The 22188-nt window shown below is 38.1% G+C and overlaps 1 protein-coding gene across 1 annotated transcript in view; it reads left to right on the top strand.

The window, feature by feature from the left end:
• Window positions 1-20718, top strand: part of TOGARAM2 (TOG array regulator of axonemal microtubules 2) — a 66361-nt gene extending 45643 nt beyond the window's left edge. The window contains exons 18-19 of the mRNA XM_012539840.2: window positions 8324-8410; window positions 20339-20718. Coding sequence (XP_012395294.1) covers window positions 8324-8410; window positions 20339-20595 — 344 coding nt within the window. The 3' untranslated portion in view covers window positions 20596-20718. The remainder of the gene's footprint in view (window positions 1-8323; window positions 8411-20338) is intronic.
• Window positions 20719-22188: the final 1470 nt, after the last annotated feature.

Raw genomic sequence — 22188 nt, 5'->3', positions numbered from 1 at the left:
TCTAACCACAATGGCCTTTTTGCTGGTCTTAATACAAAACCTCCCATCTTCCCACTTGGGGGCTTTTGTGGAGGCTCCCTCCATGTTTACAATGTACTCCCTCTTCATATATGCTTATTCAGATCCCTCATTCAGCTTACATTATATGGTTCTATAAGGTCAGCAAAGAGCTTTGCATCCATTATCTCATTTAGTAATGTTCATGTCAAGCTGGAATAGGTCCCCAGATGCCAAGTCCAGCAGAATTCTTTCCATTGCATGCCAAACATGACAGCGAATTAAAATGTTACCAGATTTTTTAAAGGGAAAAGAATGATTTTAGGATTAAGAGATTTCTAGATTTATATTCTGCAGAAATGTAACATTGTGTTTTTAAAAGCTTAAGCTCTAAGGGGAGGGATAGTAGGAAAATTAATCCCCAGATAAAACTAGAGACACCTTAAGGTACTTAAGGAGATCACAGTCAGCCCTGGCTGAGAGGGAGAGGGAGTCTTGGCAGTTTGTCATTTAATCTTCCATAGTGATGGAGAGATAGGTCTGGAAGATGGAGGGAAATGGAGAGATGCAATCTATCTCATGATTGGTAGCTTTTGACTTTTGAATCTGTTCACGGAATAAACACTCAGCAATAAGCAGAAGATATGATGGTAAGCCCTACCCATTTGGGGTTGATGTCCAACTGGGTAAAGGTAAAGTCTGCTCTGATGGTGTTTTTGGTCTTTGTCTCTGCATGAAATTGGTCCTCAGTGTTGTAGATTGAGAGCTAAAAGGGTGGATGTAGAATGGGTACCAACTGGTCAGAAATGAGCAAGGGGGATGATAAAAGTAGTTTTATTCTAGAGAATCAACAGTAACATTTTGCTCCATGACTTAGGTGGTGGAATGAAATGTTCTCAGGCATGGTTTGTTGATGATACAGTTTTGAGACTGGGAGAAAGAAGAGGAAGTTGGATCTTAATTGTTGCATGAGCAGCAGTATTATTTATATATCACTTTAAGGTTTACAAAATGTTTTAAGTACCTTATCTCACATGATCCTCATGACAGCCTTTTAGAATAGGTCTGCATCACCCAATTTTACAGATAAGGAAACTGAGGCATAGAGAAATTAAGTAAATTGCTTAAGGTTGCAGAGTAAATAAGTATCTCAGTTGTTGTTTGGTTGCTTTTAGAGTATTTCTGATTTTCTGTGACCCCATTTTAGGTTTTCTTGGCAAAGACTGGAGAGATTTAATATCTCCTTTTCCACTTCATCTTAACAGATGACAAAACTGAGGCAAACAGGGTTAAGTGACTTGCGTGGGGTTACACAGCTAGGAAATGTCTGAGGCCTGATTTGAATTCAGGGAGAGGAGGAGTCCTAATCCCAGGCAGTACTTTAGTATTATAATTCCTAGAATCTCAGACAGTATTCACATGCAAGCATTCCCAACACCAAGTCTATCAGAGCTGCTTCTGAATACAGAGTAATTGTAATGTCACTGAAATATGGTATTCCAATTTGCACTTTGCAAAATGCTTTCTCCATTGTAAGCCTGAGAGGAAGGCAAAACAACTATCATCCTTATGTTAGAATTGAGAGAAATGAAGTGACTTGTTCCACGTGACACAGCTAGTTAGCATCAGAAGCAGGCCTCAGACCCAGACCTGATTTTAAGTGCATCGAGTTTTCCACCTTGGGAAGTCAGAAATTTATGGAACAAAGAGATCACTAGCCAAAGGCAGGGTATGTGACTCCTGAGGAGTAAGCATGGTAGGAAGGCAGGATAGTTAAATTGAAGCCTTCCCATGAGATGAAAGTTAGTCTAGAAGTGATGTCTAAAGCCCTGTCCAATAGAAGATTTTGGGAAAGTGGTTATGAAAAGGAAATTCACTAATAACTTCAGTACAAGTAGAGGTAAATACTGCAAGTTACCAGAAGAGATGAAATTCCACTTATACAGTCCTTTCCTTAAAACAACCTTCTGAGACACATAGCACAAGTATTGTCCATTAAAGTCCTATGTCAATGCATCACCATTTGGAAACACAGAACATGAGTGGGCATTTAATGATCTCCCAAATAATGGAAATGATTTTATCTCAACATGATGTTCCATCTCCTACCTCTATGACTTTACAAAAGTGGTCCTCCCATGACTGGAATGATCTTTCTTCATTCCTAACTTCCTTCAGTGCCCTGGTGACCCCTGCTTCCTTCAGGTATCACTTCTTAGATGAAACATTTCCTGATTTCTCCCAGTTTTTAGCCTTTTCCCCATCTCTCTTGGAATTACTTTATTTATGCCCCTGTTTTACCTCCCACGAAGTTTCTTATGGTCAAAGACTATTTCATTTTAATGAAAATATATTTGTATATATTCAGCATCTAATACAGTGCCTTGTAAGTAAGGCCTATTAAATACTGACACTATTAAGTGTTTGTTAAAACATTTGTTAAAGTGAATTAACAGGAAACAATTGATATTCAATATGGGAGTTATTTTTGAGAAATACTTTTTACTTTTAGCTAAAATAAAAACTCCAATTTAGAGAAAAGAATGGAAATGTAAAGAATATGGCATGCAACTAAAGTAAATCTCTTCTGAACTATTTAAAAAAGCTATTAATGTTCCCTAAAAGGAAAATGGATAAAGGAATAGATATTGACAATGGGCTGTTATGATTTCTTATACTTATTTGACATAAAGCAATTGCCATAGTTATGAAGACAGAAGACTCTAAAAAATGATTTCAGGTAGCAAATACCTGATTTTCAAGTCAAGTGATGACATATGGTGGCCAAGGGCAACAAAGTTTTATGGGGTAGATTAAGAGAAAATGAGTAGCATCATTTTATCAAACAGTGAGAAGCAATGAAGGGAAAAATGAATTTACAAAAAGCTTGACATGTGTCCCAATCATCCAAGAACATTTAATGATGAAACTGGAAAGAAAACAATAGAGAAAATATAGGAAAGATCTATTTTGATTGCTCCAACAAAGTGTTTTCTCCTTCAGTGATAGTGGATAAACTACATTTAAACTCTGAACATCACAGTCTGAGTTATGCTGCATGAGAAATAGAAATGGCACTAGAGGAAACAAAGAAGCAAAGGACAGCTGGACTGGACCCAAATATATGCAAATATAGTCTGTGCTGAAGGTTTCAATAAATTTATCCATTTTTTATTTAGCACCTACTATACTCCAAGTGCTATTTTTTGATGTAACTCAGGGAGCAATATTGCTGAAATATTCAGGAAAAAGGGAAAACACCAAGTCAAAAGTGTCATGGATGCCATTACCAAAAAAAAAATTTCTATCAAGCTATATGTTTGCCTTTTCATCCTTGCAATTTTTTTATGAGAAAAAGTTATTTATTGAAGTAAACTTATTTATTGAAGTAAAAATAAAAATATGAGAAGGGACAAGACAACTTTTTTCAAGTGATATTCTATAAGAGACAATGTTTTTATAGTCACAAATTAGCTAAAGAATATTGATAACACAAGATCCCACTATGCTTCTTGTTTATTATTTAAAAAAAAAGAATTTGAGTCAATAGAATGAAATGTCATTTTAAAATTTTTTCTCCAAAGATGTCTCACAAAATCATATAAGAGCGTTTGAAATATTCAATAGTAGAGATATTTTAGTGACTTTCTAATTGTTATTATAAGAGAAAGCATAAAACAGGAAGATATGTAGCCACCAAAAGAGTTTACTACTGATAAGGAGGATGTCAAATGCAGAGTTCATGTGAATAGGCAGATTCTATACATGGTGAGAAAACTTCTGGTTCAGAAGGATTAAACTCCTGCCCTAAAATATAATTGGGAAATGTTTACCAAAATAAAAAAAATACAATTCAACATAGATATATTAATTTGTGGGTTTCTAAGCCAATATTTAGTTTTCAAGGATTCTTTTCTATTTGTTTGACACCATTCTTGTTTGCAGATATCTTTGTGCTAATTGTATCAGGAACTAAAACAGGGCAGCCCCTTATCCATGAAACCCATAATGACTCAAAAAAAAAAAAAATCTGGCCAAATAGATGAAGAAGAATGACTGTTGTCTACATGGATAGCTCATTAAACTGCAGATGGAGAGTGAACTAGGCATAGAATTTAAGAGTAACAAGAGACTATGCTGGAGTATATATTTTTAAAAATAACATTGCTTTCGGTGACCACAAGCTCGCTCCTGAAAACAGAATCCCATCATGTAAACTTAATTTTTTCTGGTGATATTGTATGGCTAACAAAAATGGGATACTACAGTCTGAGAATTTCAATGGTGTGTGTTTCAAAGAGCAATGGAGAGATTACATGGTGGATATAAATGGACTCCAACATGTAGGCAATAATGAATTATATGTGAAAAATGGGAAAATAGAACTAAAAAGATGTATTTTCATAACAGGTGGGCCAATCATGTAGCCAAGCATGAAGGACAAAGCTCACAAGTTGTTTTGGTAACTCTCTGACCTGAGATTTAAAAGGACCCAGTGTTTGGACCTCTTGTAGAGTATTTGAGGGAAGCAGGTTTCACTGAACAAGGAGACTTGGCTGGAAGGTGATTTCCATTATTGCAGGGAGGAACCTGCATCAAAGAGATCAAGTTGGATGCCATATTGGAAAAGAAGTATAATTATCATCCCTAGGAGTGTACTGGAGCCAATTGCTGGAGAATCAATGATTAAATTTTCAGTGTGAGCATTTATACATCATAAACTGGCAAATACCACAAATCAGGATTTGGTTTGTTATTTGTTGATTGTCTAGATTTAAAACGATAGAGAAAATGTTAATAGTACAGCTTAAACTTAAAAATGTGTGTGTACAATCTTCTCTCCACTCCCAGCCAGTTAAAACATTTACCAGCATATCACTGATTATATCAGTTTTACAGATAAGGAAACTGAGGCACACAAAGAAAAAGTGGTTTTCCCTTCCTCCCCAGATCAACATAGCTCATTAATGTTAATCTTTTAGCTAAAACTTAGGACTCAATTGCCAGTACTGCATTTTTTTTTTTTTTTTTTTTGCACATTCTCTGGATCAGGTCCCTTGATGAAAGGAATTCAGCCCTGAAAAAGATGATTCAGATACAGAGAAGGTTTCTTTGGTTTGGCTTCTTGTTGTAACACCTCATTTATCTTAAAACTCCCCTGCAGGTGGGGACATGCTCCCTGGCCCCACCTTTACTGAAAGCTGAGGGAGTTTTCCCTTGTACTTATTGAAGCTGTCAAAGTGTTAGGGTTAGGTGTGCCCATCCAACATCCTTATCAGAAAGTAGAACAGGAATATTCTAGCCACTTGCACTTAAGGAGATTTTAGGATTTAGGAGTCATCAAGCCCAGCCCTCTCATCTTACAGATGGAACAAATGGGGCTGAGTCAGATAAAGTGACCTGGCCCGTTGTCATGTCCACAATAAAGAACAGAGTCAGAATTTGAACCCAGACCATATTTAAACCTAGCACTTTTGTACGGCATCACTGCCAGCTTCAAGCTAACAAGCCATTGATTACAAACTTTCCTCATCTTCAGTAGGACTAGGTGTATTTTTATGTAAGATCTGTTTCCAAGTAGCTGCCTTAGCAGGAGGAAGGTAGGAATCAAGCTTTTCTGGTGTAACAGGCCCAAGGGAGAGCTAATTGTAGCACAGGGATGATGAAGTTGCTGCTAAATTCAAGACATCAGTTAATATTTATTTAACTAGTGCTGGTGGGTTCAAAGTATAACTAGACACAATTTGACATTTCATTTTCCCCTTCCACCTAAAAGTGATATTTTATTATTCATTATTTTTATAGCAATCTGTCTGGATTTCTTCTTGATTATAGAGAACACGTTGAGGTTTTTTTTTTTCCATCTTTGCATCTTCAGCACCTGACACAGTAGCTGGTGCTTAGCAGGTGTTTAGGAAATGTGGAATAAAATTAATTGAAATTTTAAAAATGGATGTAGTTCATATTGGGAATAACCTTACTTATAGGTGGAATAATAAGAGATTTCTTGCATTAGTGCCTAAAATTCCATCATTCCTTTAGGTTAATAATTTCTCCTCCTTTGATGCGCTTTTATAATGGTGGTACTTTCCAGAGATAACACCAGTAATACCTTTGTGTGAATGAGTTCAATCTGTTCTCTTTTCTGTTCTGTAGAAGATAATAGGATCAAAAGAGCCCTGGGCATTTGATTCAGGATGAGAGGGAAGAGTAAAGGGAGGAAAGAGGAAGTTGAGACAGACAGAGAGAGAGACAGACAGAGACAGAGAGACAGAGACAGAGAGAGAGAGAGAGAGAGAGAGGAGAGAGAGAGAGGAGAGAGAAATTCCCTATAGCTGGTCATAGTCTTTGACTTCAAGAAATTTATTATACATGAGGCAAAATTTAATCTGAGTAACTAAAGGGACACAACATAATATCAAGAGGGAAAGAATTATTGATCAGGAGAACTGAATTCTAATTCTCAGTCTGTAGCTAACTTGCTGAGTGACTTCTTTGAGGCTTGGTGTCTTAGAGGTAACTAGGTATTTTTAGAGGTGAGTCATTGGATCTAGTATTTGGAAGACTTGAGTTCTAATGCAGCCTTAGATACTAACTAGCCAAGTGACCTGGCAAAATCACTTAACCTTTGCCTTCCTCAATTTCCTCAACTATAAAATGGCAATAAATAATAACATTTACTTCCCAGAGTGGTTGTAAGGATCAAATGAGATAACAAAACACTTAGCACAGTACCTGGCATACAACAGGTTCTTAATAAATGCTTATTTCTCTTCTTTCTTACTGTGCAGGTCAATTTCTTAGCCTCAGTTTTTTTTTTTTTTTTCATCTTTAAGATGATCATAGAGTTTGGGAAGTTAGTCATAGGATCATAGATTTAGACTGAATGGGATCTGTCATGTGCAGTTCCCTCATTGTACATATCAGAGAGAAGTTAAATCATTTGCCTAAGGTCACACAGTTAGAAAGTGTTTAAGACAGGATTTGAACTCAAATCTTCTCGAGTCTGGGTCCAGAATTTCATCCACTATGTTTTTAAGCAGCTTTGAAGGAGATTGTATTAGATGACATATTTAGTCTTCTCCACATTTCAAGGTTTAGAATTATATAAAAAAGCTGAATTGCATAGAATCAGTTTATAAATAGGATTAAACAATACCAAGTTACCTATCTTGACCCTCTTAGGTTGTTGTAAGGGTCAAAGGAAAGATCAGCTGAGAAAATACTTTGAAAAATTTAAAAGTTCCAATCCAACTGGTAAATATAGTGTTACTGCTGACTTTGCCATATTTATTCAGTTGTGTCCAATTGCCATCCCATTTGGGGTTTTCTTGGCAGAGATACTAGAATGCTTTACCATTTCCTTCTCCAGCTCATTTTACAGATGAGGAAATTGAGGGTTAAATGACTTGCCCGGTGTCATGCAGCTAGGGTGTGTCTGAAGTCAATTTTGAATCCGGGTCCTCCAAACGCCAGAGCTGGTGTTCTAGCCATTATACCACCAAGACTACATATTTCTGTTCCTATGTTCTCTGAAGGAAAGGTACAGGGTTTTTTTTGACTTAGTGTGTAAGTCCACCTTCTCTTATTCCAAGAAGCCTAGTTGGAAGATATAGAAAGCCACTCTCATTTCTGTAGCAGCTCTGATCACATCCATGGTACAGTTTGCTTCCTATAATCACCCTTGAAAGCAAGTTCCATTTTTGATCAGCCCAGTGCTATCATCAGAGTAAGGAGATTGTGGGGAGGAACCCCCACCTATTCCTATAGTTTGTAGATTTTCTCTTCTACTTGTTGTCTTAGGGATTCCTTTTGGGGGAGCACTGAGAACTTGAGAAATGAGAGCCACACAGAGGGATATGTGTCAAAGTAGATCTGGAATTCAGGTCTTCCCACTCTATCCTTTTCTCTATACTAATCCTTGAGGGAAGGGAAGAGGAGATAAGGAAACAAGCATTTGTATAGAACCTAGGTACAGTGTCAAGGTACAGTTTTGGGAAGTAAATACTATTAGCTCTATTTTCTTCATTTGAGGAAACTCAGGGTCAAACAACTTAAAAATGTCCAAGGCTGGATTTGAACTCAGGTCTTCCTTGCTCTATTCTCTCTCTACTGTGTCACCAACTTTTTCTGGCCACTTAGGATCCTATGTGGTAAATTTCCATTTCATTATATTAGGGATATCTTACTGATTTGAAAAAAAAAATCCTTTTGGTTTTTCAGAGAGGTCCATTTCTATTAGTGGATTCTTTATACCCTAGGAACAAAGTACTCCAGAAACATAAGAAATTTCTATATTGTCACTGTTTCAATCTATCTTTTTCAGACAACTTTTCCCTGTTACAAGCCTTTGCTGGCCGGCTTTGTTTCCTGAGTGGCCGAGCAATGTGTGACATTACTCAACGTCTATCAGGTAAGAAACCCAGGGCTTCTAGACAGATTTTATGATTCCTATATTACTGCACTCTATCTTTTGCTTATATATCCCTCCCATAGTGCCTAAAAAGTCTCGCCCTTTCATTTTTAACTACTTTAAACTGTCCATTCCTTAGTTTACTCTTGGAGAAGCACATTTCTCCAAGCATTTCATCTTATTGCTGTATGAATGCCTCTTAGTAGTAATAAGAAAAAATTGCTGACTTGGGATTAACCAAATTTTTATTTATGTTTTAAATCTATGTATAAACACATACATACATATATGTATATACACTATATAACACTTGTATTACATGTGTATGTATATATATATATATATACACACACACACAAAGACACAGATACACACATGCACATATTATTGATCCCTTTTGTTTTTACAATATTATCATTTCTGGATATACTTCTTCCCTCACTCATTCCTGGATCTTTTTCCTACCTTTTCTTCCTGGTGATTTTTTTCCTTGTAACAAAGGAAAGCAATTAAGGAAAACCAATCAACTGACAGTATCTGGCAGACAAAGTGTGCCACATGCTACACGTAAGGCTATATAAGTGAAAAGCCATTTCTGGTAAAAAGAAGGAAATGCATTTTTTTCATCTCTAGGAATAAGATTGGGCATCATAATTACATGGCATTTGGCTTTGTCTTGTTCTTTTCATTTATATTTTTATAAGTCATTATAGCATTTTACTGATTCTACAGACTTCATCCTACATCAATTCATACAAGTCTTCCCATATTTCTCTGAATTTCTCACCTTTGCCATTTTTCTTTTGTAGTAATATTTCATCACACACATATACTACGGTTTGTTCAGTCATTCTCCATTTGATGGGCATCTATTTTCTTTCCAATTCTTTGCTTCTATAAAAGGTGCTGCTATGAATGTTTTGGTATATATGAGAACTTTTTTTTTTTTTATCTCATTGAATTATATAACTAGGATTAGAATCTCAGGGGGCATATGTTATTTAGTCACTCTTCTTTTTTAAAAAAAATTTTGTTCTCCCTGCCCCAATTACATATAAAAACAATTTTTGATGTTAGTTGAGGTTTTTTTTTTATTTTAAATTTTCTATTCCTCCCTCCTTCCCCTCATTCTTCCTAAGATAATAAACAAACTGATATGTTATACATGTGCAATTATGTAAAACATTTCTATATTAGTCATTTTGTGCAAGAAGACAGGCTTTCATATCTGTGGGAATAAGTTTGAGACAGGAAGATAAAATAGATATTTTATTTTATTATTATAATTTTTGCCAGGTAGTTGGGACTAAGTGACTTTTCCGGGGGCACATAGCAAATAATGTGAAATGCTGAGGTTGAATTTGTCCTCCTGACTCCAGGGCAGGGGCTCTATCCATTGTGCCACCTAGTTGCTCTAGGGGCTATTTTATTAATCCAGATGACAACGGCCTGATTTTGTGCCATGGTTATATAAGTAAAGAGAAAGGGATAATGTATGTGAGAAATGGTGAAGAAGTAGAAATGACAAGATTTGGCAACTGAGTAAATAAGTGGAGTGACTGAGAGAGTGAGGAGTCTAGTAGGGTGACACATATATTGGAAAAGTGGGTGACTGAAAGGATAGTGTTGAACTTGCCAATAATAGAAGTTTGGAAGAGGTGTGTGTGTGTGTGTGTGTGTGTGTGTGTGTGTGTGAGATGAGTCCTATTTTAGACATATTGAGTTTGAGATACAACTGTGATATCCAGTTCAAAATGCCTAATAAGTGGTTTAGGATGCTAGACTGGAATTCAGGAAAGAGAATGGAATACTGGATAAATAGATTTGTGTGTTATCTATGAAAAGATGTGAAGAGAAGAATTAATTAACCCATGAAAAATGAGGAAGTCATCAAATGATGAGATGAAAAGAAAAGGGGGCTTATGACAGAGCCTTGGAAGAGACCCACAGTTAGGAGGGATGATGTGGATGATGATTCAGCAAAGAAGTGAGAAAGACTTTTCACAGATAAATATCACAAAATCCTAGAATATGCAGGAGGGGGAGGGTAGTCAGCAATATCAAATGCTACCAAGAGGCAAAGGATGAGGACTAAGACTGGCTAGTTTTGCTGAATTGCTTCTCTACTCCCCACTTTTTTCCCACTCCCCCCCTTTTTTAAAATAAAGAATGACTCTTTGAGAAAGAAGAGGAATTGATTTGAAAAGGAAAGTGTAACAAAAGGAAAAGGTGCCATAACATTGTTTTTTAAAGATCTAAAAAATATTTTGTCATTGAAGAGATATAAAATATTTTATTATCAGTTTCACAAGTCTTGACAGAGCAGATCTAGTGAGATCTAATTTGCCTAAATAGATGACATATGCTGTAAACTTTGATATGAGTAGACCTGATGTAGGCCAGACCTGAGCCTACTTAGGAGGTGAAAGATTACCCCTTCTGTTTTACAATTATTTTTTGAAGATAGCAGATTTAGCAATCTTTCTGATGGAGGAGAAGCTGCTCTTCAGGATGGGTATACAAGTTCGAGCCAGCCGCGGACTTCTTTACTGGCAAATAGTCCAGTAACTCCTAGAGTGAGGAAACCTCTTATTGCATTCTTTGGAATCTATTCTTACTTAGTAGGATCAGTGATCTCATTATTCTCCCTCTACCACTTCAGATTGCAGCCCATTCATGCTGTTTTTTTTCTTTGCAGTTCTTATCCATGTCCTCCCACACATTATCCATAAAGCATCTACCCCATGTGCTAGAGTCCTTGGAGTTTTAACATTCTGATATTGTCTGTTAGGCCTCACTTTCACAAATCACCTGCTTGACTCCTTCCTCCCTTTTAAAACAATATTTTTTTTTCTCAATTGATATAAAAACAAATTTTAACATTTTACAAAAATTTTGAGTTTCAAATTACCTACCTTTTTTCCTTCCCCTTTCCCTAAGATGAGAAGCAATTTGATAGAGGTTATACATGTGCAATTACACACAACATATTTCTATATTAGTCATATGAAAAACAAACTAACAAAAAAATCTCACAAAAATATTAAAGTGAAAAATAGCATGTTCCCATCTATATTTGGATTCATAAATTCTTTCTCTAGATGTAGATAGCATTGTTTATCATAAATTCTTTGGAATTGTCTCACATCATTATATTGCTAAGAATATTTAAGTTATTCATAATTGATTATTCTACAATATTTTACTATGTATAGATATGCATCAGTTCATATAATTCCAGGTTTTTCTGAAATTAACCTTCTCATCATTTTTTATATAACGATTCTATTATAATTTTATATACCACAACTTACTCAGCCATTTCCTATTGATGTATATTCCCTCCATTTCTAATTCTTTGCTACCAAAAAAGAATTGCTATAAATATTTTTGTACAAATATGTACAAATTTTTAAAATTCCCTATGGGATATATAGAGTTAGTGGTGATATTCCTGTGGCAAAAGGTATGCACAGTTTGACTGCCATTGCACATAGTTCCAAATTTCTCTCCATGATAGTTGGATCAGTTCACAACTCCAATGGTGCATTAGTGTCCCAATTTTCTCACACCTCTCCAGCATTTATTGATTTTCTTTTCTGTCATATTAGCCAATCTGCCTCTTTTCTTTTCTGATGATACTTTTCATTGATCATGTCTGTTATACCTCTTAGTGTGCACATCCTTGTGTAAAGTGGCAGCCTACTGATATTTTCTAAGTTTCTCTATTGCCTTTTGGGTTCTGCATTATCTCAGTTCTTCAGAGATTATGGAGTGCTATGATTTGCATCCGATAACAGCATGAATTTTAGTTTAGACCTGGTTTGAAATTGTGTAAGTCTCCTGCCAATTTTGCTCAGAGAGGAATTCCAGAGGAATAATACAACTAATGCTTTGAAACTCTTGTACCCTACCCACTATAGTAAGAATTATCCCTTGGGGGTAGAAATGAACATATTGTTTATAGACATAGAACTTAACTCTCTAGTTATGATAAAGATTCTAGGCAATGGAAAGGTGAGGATATCCACTCTCAGGTATGAAAGGCAGTTGCTAATCAGAGGATTGCCTTGGGGAACAGTGTGGTACAGTGGAAAGGAAACTGAATTTGTTGTCATACAACCTTTGGAATTCAAATCCCAGTTCTGTCACTTTCTCCTTGTATGATTTTGGGCAAATAATTTCTCTGTAGTTCAGTTTCCTCACTTATAAAATCAGAGATTTATTGTACTAGACAATCTCTAAGGTTTCTTCTAGTTCTAAATCTTTTAGCTTAGGGTCAGTTCTTCCATTTCAGTCACTTGTTTCCACCTGTGAGTTGATGCTTATCCACAATCTTATACCTATTCTGCCCTGCTCACAGAACCTTTGTTTCAGCATTAGACACCATTCTTGCTGCTTGTGCCCCATCTTATTACTTTATTTATCTGCCTAGTAGACCCTAGTTCTCTATTGCCCAGACTCTGTCCTTGACCCCTTATTCCTTTTTTTTTTTAATTTTTGCTTTTTATTTACAAGATATATGCATGGGTAATTTTTCAGCATTGACAATTGCAAAACCTTTTGTTCAACTTTTCCCCTCCTTATCCCCATCCCCTCCCCCGATGGCAGGTTGACCAATACCTGTTAAATATGTTAAAGTATAAGTTAAATACAATATATGTATACATATCCGTACAGTTATTTTGCTGTACAAAAAGCAACGGACTTTGAAATATTGTACAATTAACCTGTGAAGGAAATCAAAAATGCAGGCGGACAAAAATAGAGGGATTGGGTAGTGGTTCATATTCATTTCCCAGAGTTCTTTCGGTGGATGTAGCTGGTTTAGTTCATTACTGCTCTATTGGAGCTGATTTGGTTCATCTCATTGTTGAAGATGGCCAGGTCCGTCAGAATTGATCATCATATAGTATCATTGTTGAAGTATATAATGATCTCCTGGTCCTGCTCATTTCACTCAACATCAGTTTATGTAAGTCTCTCCAGGCCTTTCTGAAATCATCCTGTTGGTCATTTCGTATAGAACAATAATATTCCATAATATTCATATACCACAATTTATTCAGCCATTCTCCAATTGATGGGCATCCAGTCAGTTTCCAGTTTCTGGCCACTACAAACAGGGCTGCCACAAACATTTTGGCACATACAGGTCCTTTCCCTGCTTTAAGATTGCTTTGAGATATAAGCCCAGGAGTAACACTGCTGGAATCAAAGGGGATGTACACTTGACCCCTTATTCCATTTTGCTTGAATCTTCTCTTTAGGCCCTTGCCTTATTGTCCCCTGATTTGCTAGTCTACACTCTGGACCTCATTTATCCATCATCTATGAAATCTAGAATTCATAAAGTAAAGGATGCCCTTACAGAGCCACAAGATAATGAACAATTGCTTTTCTGAATGGCTCAGCCCTTTCAATGATGGATTACCAGACCAGTTGAGAAATGAGAGACTAAAAAATACCACACAATACAATGATATTGAAACTGTGATTCCTCCTGTCTCCTCTTCCTTGACAGTGATAACTCCTCTGGACTTAACTACTAACGCAGCTGATTTATAGCATCTGTAACCCCTGTTCTTGCCCTAGGTTCCTCTGAGGGTCTTCCTGTCACCGGGTGCCAAAATGACAACAGCAGTGATTTGGGGGTGTCCTGGGGAGGATGGAGGAGAAAAGCATTAGATTCTATACAAGGCCACTTGCCTTCAGTTCACATGCACTAATCCCTGATATGGAGATATTTTTTTCTGACCTTATGCAGACAATCTGCTTCAGCCTAGAAATTGGTGATCATTATTTTCTCCAATCCTTGAACTTTATTGTAATTTCCTCATCTTGTTCCAGGAGACTAAAAATGGCAGCTGTTTCTCTCCTGAAGCCACTCTTCATTAAGCTCAGTGCTAGCCATGGGCAGAGGAGATGGTAATTTCAACTGACACAGAGAGATGGCCAATAAAAGCTTGGCTTAATAGGAGTAAATCTCTTGCTAATTACCCCCAGTTCCATTTAAGCCTAAGCTTAATGGACCTTTCTCCGCTGTGATGGCTCCCAGGAGGGCATCTGCAGTCTCAGTCAGCTAGAAAGACCACTGACAGTCGCCAATCCCTACAATCACAGTGCTCAAGTCTGAGTTGGCTTGCCTCCCTGTCCTTCAGCGAAGAAAATATGAACAGAAATGGAAGCTGGGGCTCCAGAACCAAAAGTGTGTGTGTGTGGGGAAGGGATTACGTCTGACACTGGGATATAAGGGAAGTGGATGATTTTTCTTCCAGTCTGAAATGCTTTCACATAACAGAGTTTGAGAGGATCTTGTCTTCTCCAGGGAAGAGTCCTGTCAGTGAGTGTGACTTTGGCATCAATGGCATTCCTGCTTCACATTTATCTGCAGGGACTGGAGGAGCCTCTGTCGTTGCCCTAGATGGGCAGTGCTTCATTAGCATGTTCCTGACAATATTTGTGTGTGGAGGATTGCTCCTAGGAAAGCAGGGCAGGGCAGAGCAGATCCAGGCTTTCAGTTCCAGGACTGGCATTTCCTTGTGGTATTTCTTGCTTGCTAATGCTGTTTGGTCTCCTTTGTTCTGTCCCCAGTTTACTTGCATTTGCTTATCTCAATCTTAACCTACTTCCTGGGATTGACTGCTTCCTGTTCTAGGTTTCTGGTACCCACTGCTTAGCTGGGCTCTTGATCCCGAGCATTTCTTGGTCAGCCCTGCTGCCCATGGACTGAACTTCTGGGTCTGGAATCAGAGAGAATGGGTTCTAGTTCTACTTATTCTTCCCTATTGGGCAAGTCACCTTTCTTACCCTCAATTCCCTTACCTGTTGAATGAAGGGGTGGGACTAGATAAATGGTCTTGGAGGTTGCTGCTAGTCCTAATATTATGATTCCATGATCTATGAAAATACAGCCCACTGAAAGGGCAAATGGCAATCACAGTTTCAATATCATTGTATTGTGTGGTATTCTTTAGGCTCTCATTTCTCAACTTGTCTGGTTATCCATCGTTGAAAGGGCTGGACCATTCAGGAAAGCAATTGTGCATTATCTTGTGGCTCTGTAAGGGCATCCTTTACTTAACCTGACAGTCGAGGGTCATCCCTGCCATCCCTGCCAAATAGCCTGGTAGGCTGAGAGCATCCCTGACCTGCCTGACCTGGGATGCCATCCCAGACTGACACGGAATGCTTCACTCTGTGACTTAGGGGAAAACCAGCACAGAAGAGAGGTGACAGGATGATTATAGAATCATTAGTCCTTTCTTCATCCTGCCATTGGTGATTAGCAGCAGTATGAAATAATTTGGCTGTGAGCAAATGTTTGTCCCACTGGGTTCATCTGGATATACTTACCTAGAATCGGCATCCTACTTAATGCGATGGAAAGAATAGTGCTGGCCAGTAATAGGTCAGGTTTTTGCCAGCCAATTACTGGTTGGTCTTTGACAATCATGACCTGAGGCAGGCATCTCATAGATGGCATTTGACAATTTGGAAGTGTGAGGGTACCTCCTGTCCTTGGTCCTAGGGAGTTCTCTAAATTCCAAGGAGAGCAAAACCCTCAGTTATTCTGTTTTCCTTGTGTGTGGTTTTTTTGTTTGTTTGTTTTTCAAATAGCTTTAAATAGCTAGCCCTGTCTCATTCTTCCTAGAATAGAATTCCTATTGTTGTTTTTTCCCAACAGTATTTTATTTTTTCAAATACATGCAAAGATAGTTTTCAATATCCACCTTTGCGATACCTTGTGTTCCAAATTTTTCGCCCTCCCTCTCTCCTACCTCTTCCCCAAGACAGCAAGCCATTAGATATAGGCTAAATCTATGCAATTTTTAAAAATATTTCTATATTCATCTTGCTGTGCAAGAAAAAATCAGATCAAAAGGAAAAAAAAACATGCGAAAGAAAAAAAAAGCAAACAACAGCAACAAAAGGTGAAAATACTATGTCTTGATCTATATTCAGCCTCTATTGTTCTCTCTCTAGATGTGGATAACACTTTCCATCCCAAGTCTTTTGAAATTGTCTTTAATCACTTAATTGTTGAAAAGATCCAAGTCCATCACAGTTCAGCTCAATTTTTTAGCATCAAAGATAAATTTTTTTTTGTTTTTGTTGTTTGGCCCCTTCAACTGTCAGTGTTCTTTGCAATGAGGTGGCTCAGTAGATAGCATCATGAAGACCTCCGTTCAAATACAGCCTCAATCTGGGTTTCCTCAATTGTATAATGGGGATAATAACAGTGCCTATTTCACAATATAGTCATAAGGATCAAATGAGATAAAATTTGTAAGGTACTTAGCACAGTTCCTGGCACATTTATAGCAGTTCAATCATGTTCAACTCTTTGTGACCCCATTTAGAGATTTCTTGGCAGAGATATTGGAATGTTTGCCATTTCCTCCTCCAGCTCATTTTACAGATGAGAAACTGAGGTAAATAGGGTTAAATGATTTGCTGAAAGTCACCCAGCTAGGAAGGGTCTGAGACCAGATTTGAACTCAGGAATTCCTGACTCCAGTCTGGTGCTCTTTGTATTGTACCACTCAGCTGCTTCTATGTACTTGGTACATGGTAGGTACAATAGAAATTTTATTCCTCTTCTCCTTTTTTTTTTTCTGTTAAATCTCAGACCCATCCCTTTACTTCTTCTTTCCATCTCTCCCAATAATAACACATATATCAATAGGTATTTGATGAATGGCTATTATGTTGTAAACTCTGGAGGCAGGGAATGGTATAGAGAATTATCAGATCCATTCCCTATCCTCAAGGTATTTAGGGTCTCTCTGGGAGGCAAGTGTTAATAAAGTATGAAAACCCAGGGAAGGAGAGCAGGAAGCCTGGGCATTGGTCTTACCTTTCCTGCTGATTTGGATTGTGACTTTGAACAAATCATTTCTCCGTTCCGAATTTCATTTTCCTCATCTGAAAAATTAGGAGACTGGATTAAGTAATCTCTAACTTTTTGATTTTAACATTCTATAATTCTGCTAAATAAATAATTGCTTTTGTGGAGATTAGACACAATAGAGGCAGCTAGAGGCAGTTAGGTGGTTAAGTTGCCAGGCCTGGTGTCTGGAAGACTCATCTTTCTGTAAAATGAACTGGAAAAAGAAATAGCAAATCTTGCCAAGGGAATCCCAAATGGGGGCACAAAGAGTTGGACATGCCTGAAACAATCAAACAACCACCACCACTATCACCATTATACAAGGCAGTGTATGCTAGGTACAAAATGAATGCTACAGAAAATGATGCTATCGAATTTCAGCATAAGTGAGCATTGTATTTTGTCAAGGCTTTTTTAATTCAACTATTGGTATAAATCATGTGATTTGGAATGTTTTTGGTTTTAATATGATAAATTGTATTATTTTCTTCATATGGAACTACCCACTATCCTTAGTATATCTTTAATCTAGTGATTGATTCATTGAATATATTGCTATGGTGGTTCACTTTTTTTTTTGTCTAGGATCTTATTTAAATTTTTTGTTCAATTGTGATATTGGTCTCTAGTTCTTATGGTTTTATCTTCTGTATTTAGATATGTTATTTATGTTAGGTATTTAGGTTTCTTTTGGTTAGATATTCAGAAGTCAGGGAGCTTGATGGAGTTTTTTTCCTATTCTTCCTCAGCTTTTTCTCCATCCTCACTGTGACCTCCAATCCTTCTACTCCCTAGTACTTTCCCAGGACTTCACTCCTATCCCAAATACTCTTTCCTCCTCTCCCAACTGATGCCTCTTAAAATTATTTACCTAGCCCTAATATCTCTCCTACCAAATGCCTACCATCTTGAATTGGTTTTCCCATTGACATCTCAATATATCCAAAACTGAAATAATTTCTTTCTCCCCAGACTCTCTTCTCTTCTAAATGTTCCTCTATTTCCACTGTCCTTCCAGTCCCCCAGACTCACACCCTAGCTATCATTTTCAGTTTCTCCCTTACCCTATTGCCAATTAGTTGCCATAATCCACTGATTTTATCTTCATGTCATCTCTTGTATATTTCTATTTCTCTCCTTTGATATTGCTGCCCTGAAGGCCTTCATCACCTAATGTCTAAACTCTTGTAATAGTCACTCAGCTGCCAAAGTGATGTTCCTAAAGCAAAGATACCCACCTACTTAATAAACTCTGGTAGCTCCCTATTACCTCCAGGACCAAATACACATTCCTCTGGAATTCAAAGCCCTTCATAAGCTAGTCCTCTTCTACTTTTCCAGATTTCTTTTGCCTTATCTGTTCCATGTGTCCTGTGCTCCAGTGATATTGTCCTTCTTGCTTTTCCTTGAACAAGACACCTTATGCCCCAACTTAGGGAATTTTCACCGACTGTCAGCCAGGCCTGGAATTCTGCCTTCTGGTTTCCTGACTTTCTTCTTAGCTAATACCCTGCCTTCTGAAAGAAACCTCCCCAGTCCTCCTCAATGCTAATTGCATTTCTCTATGATTAACTGCACTTTATCCTGCCTAGATTTCATTTCTACATACCTATTTGGATATTGTCTCCTCCCTTAAGTTTCCTTAATAATAAACACCATTTTTGCCTTTGCCCTAGCACTTAGTACAGTGTCTGGCACATAGGAGGCACTTAATGTTTTTGTTTTGGTAACTTATTGGGGATCCAAACAAGTAAACAGGTAAATAAATGCAAGATGAATTGGGGAATAAAGAGATTTTAAAGAAGGGAAAGAGACCTGTATGTGCAAGAATGTTCGTGGCAGCCCTCTTTGTAGTGACCAGAAACTGGAAACTGAGTGGATGCCCATCAACTGGAGAATGGCTGAATAAATTGTGGTATATGAATATTATGGAATATTATTGTTCGGTAAGAAATGGCCAGGAGATCAATTTCAGAAAGGCCTGGAGAGATTTACACGAACTGATGCTGAGTGAAACGAGCAGGGCCAGGAGATCATTATATACTTCAACAATGATACTTGTATGAGGATGTATTCTGATGGACGTGGTCCTCTTCAACAATAAGATGAACCCAATCAGTTCCAATAGAGCAGTAATGAATTGAACCAACTACACCCAGCAAAAGAACTGTGGGAGATGACTATGAACCACTACATAGAATTCCCAATCTCTCTATTTTTGCCTGCCTGTATTTTTTATTTCCTTCACAGGTTAATTGTACACTATTTCAAAGTTCGATTCTTTTTGTACAGCAAAATAACTGTTTGGACATGTATACATATATTGTATTTAATTTATACTTTAACATATTTAACATGTATTAGTCAACCTGCCATCTGGGGGAGGGGGGGTGAGAGGAAGGAGGGGAAAAATTGGAACAAAAGGTTTGGCAATTGTCAATGCTGTAAAATTACCCATGCATAAAACTTGTAAATAAAAAGCTATAAAAAAAGAAAAAAAAGATGAATTGGGGAAGACAAGGCTTTAACAATATGGGGAATGGGGGAAATCAAGAAAATCTTTTATTTAGAAACTTGAGGAAAGATAAAGATTCAAACTTGAAGAGCCTACACCTTCCAAGCATGGGGCCAGAGATGAAATACCAGTTTGTAGAAAACAGAAGGAACTATGAATGGGTTCACATTGAGTAGAAGAGGAGGAATAATGTATAATGAGTCTTCAATGGGGGATGGACCCAGACTGAATAAGGATATTATAATTAGGATATAGGCAAACCAGGATGTATCTTATGCCCACTAACTCTTTCAGTCTCCCCGATGACCAGGCGTGTTACTCTTGGTATCTCAGATTTCTTGACTGTGCCAACATGTGCATCTGGGGGGGGGGTTGCACAGAATTGGGGGGCGGTGGTCAGTTTGCCCCCCCAGAATGGACTGTCCTGGATGGTTGACCATCCATGGCCAACACATGAGGTGGGAGGTGGCAACGGGAGACAATTTGTGACTCAGGTTCCTTTCCGTCTTCCGCCCCGCAGTACTAGTGACTTCAGTCTACTCCCGGAAGCCTCAGAGTGTGGAACGGCACGTCCTCCCTGTTCTCTGGTACTTCTTGAACAACATGATTGGGAACGGGGTCCTGCCGGGGCACAGCGGCAATGTCCGCTCCGTGGTATGTCAGCTGACCAAGAGCCTCTATGAGCAAATGGGGACCCGTCTGCGGGACTGTGCTGCTGGACAGCCAAAGCAAGTCAGCAAGATGCTCCAGGACATCTTGGACTCAAACTTTCAATGAGGCGTAGTAGGGACGGGGGTTGGGGGCCGGGGGAGGAACAAAAGGGCCACTGCCCCCCCACTTTGAGACCATTGGCAGCTCAAGAACTTTCAGCTGGATAAAACATGGATCTGAGATGGGCAATTATTTTTTTAACTCTCTTTTTTCGGATGGAAGAAACTACTGGTAGAATAGGCCTATAGAGTTTCAGATGTACATAGCTTATTTTGAGGTAGAATTAAAAAAAAACACCTATTTTTCTAAGGTTTTATTTTCTTGCACTCTTTTATCCCCAGAGAAGTTTACAAAGGTATTTTTATAAAAAAAATCAAAATCAAACAAAACACAAACAAAAAAATCATAAACACAATCAATTGTGAGTTATTCTGTGATGGTGTTAAAAAAGGAAAGAAAAGGCAGGACATTTATTATATATTTTATAGTCTGTATATGAATACCTGCCCATTTGAAGATAGTCCAAACCCATCTGTGAATGCTCAGATTAGTTATACTCCAATGGGTAGAGTCGTTTAGAGATGTCTAAGGCCATTAGGGACTGTTAGGTCCAATTTGAGATAAGCTGAATAAATAGATGGGGCCAATGGGGATTAATCTTTTGCCCTCTGTAGTCATCTAAAGAAAATTCTTAAAAGTCTGAAGAATTCCACTTTGGATGTATTGTTTTCTGGGTTTTAAAAAAACATAAATTAGCACTAATGTGAAATTTGCATTATTATACATCAATTTCAAATTGTGACTGAAGATTTCAGATTTTTTGGGGAGGCAGGTTTTGAGAAGCCCTAAATGATGTCTCATATTTACTCAGGGTTCTACTGGTCATTTTCTTGCATGTATAGGTTTTTATTTTATGAAGCATAGCATGGGATTGGGAAGGAATAAAGAAGATGGGTCTCAGATGCTAAGAACTAATATTTGTTGATTTTTGAGGGCGCAAGAGATTTAGAGCCCTAATCTCAGGAATAGGATGTCTATGGACTGGATGGATTAGTGGTAATTTGACAGAATTGAGCCAGGAGGGGAGTTACTTGGAGGCTATTGTCCTGAAAAACCAGAAAGATAGAATCTGGAAAGTCAAAGGTCATTGTGCCAATCTATAAATCAGCCCAAAGGAAGTTGGCACTTCTGGAAATTGGGTATCAGGGTGCTCAGTCCCACACTGCAGACTCAGGCCTTTTCCCAGTCCCTGTGGCCTTAGGGTTTGGGGCAGGGCAGGCTCAGGAAGCCTGGACTTTAGTTAACCAGCTCCAGGCTGGGGGCAGCTTCTAGGTGGCTCCAGGTTCCACACAGAGGACCTGGGGGGAATTCAGGGTCAAGGCTAGACCTTCCCAGCCAGGTTTGGTTAGAGAGCTCCAGAAAATTCATAACTTGCCCGTTCCTGGTGAGTCTTCAGGTCTCACCCAGGGAGTGGATAGGGATTCCCCTCCAGCCCCGAGGTGAGTGTCTGTGATATGAGGATGTTTCATAGCTTATTTGTTTGGGAAGGTGTTTATGTGGGTCCCCAGACAGGCCTGGATCTTTAGGTTAGTGGCCTTTTAGCTAAGGGCAGGGAACCTCCGAGGAACTATATTAGCTGCTGGTTCCAGCTCCGACCAG

This window comes from Sarcophilus harrisii, chromosome 2 (genome assembly GCF_902635505.1).
Source record: "Sarcophilus harrisii chromosome 2, mSarHar1.11, whole genome shotgun sequence".
In the NCBI taxonomy this organism is placed as follows: Eukaryota; Metazoa; Chordata; class Mammalia; order Dasyuromorphia; family Dasyuridae; genus Sarcophilus; species Sarcophilus harrisii.
This window is presented reverse-complemented; position numbering and strand designations above follow the sequence as displayed.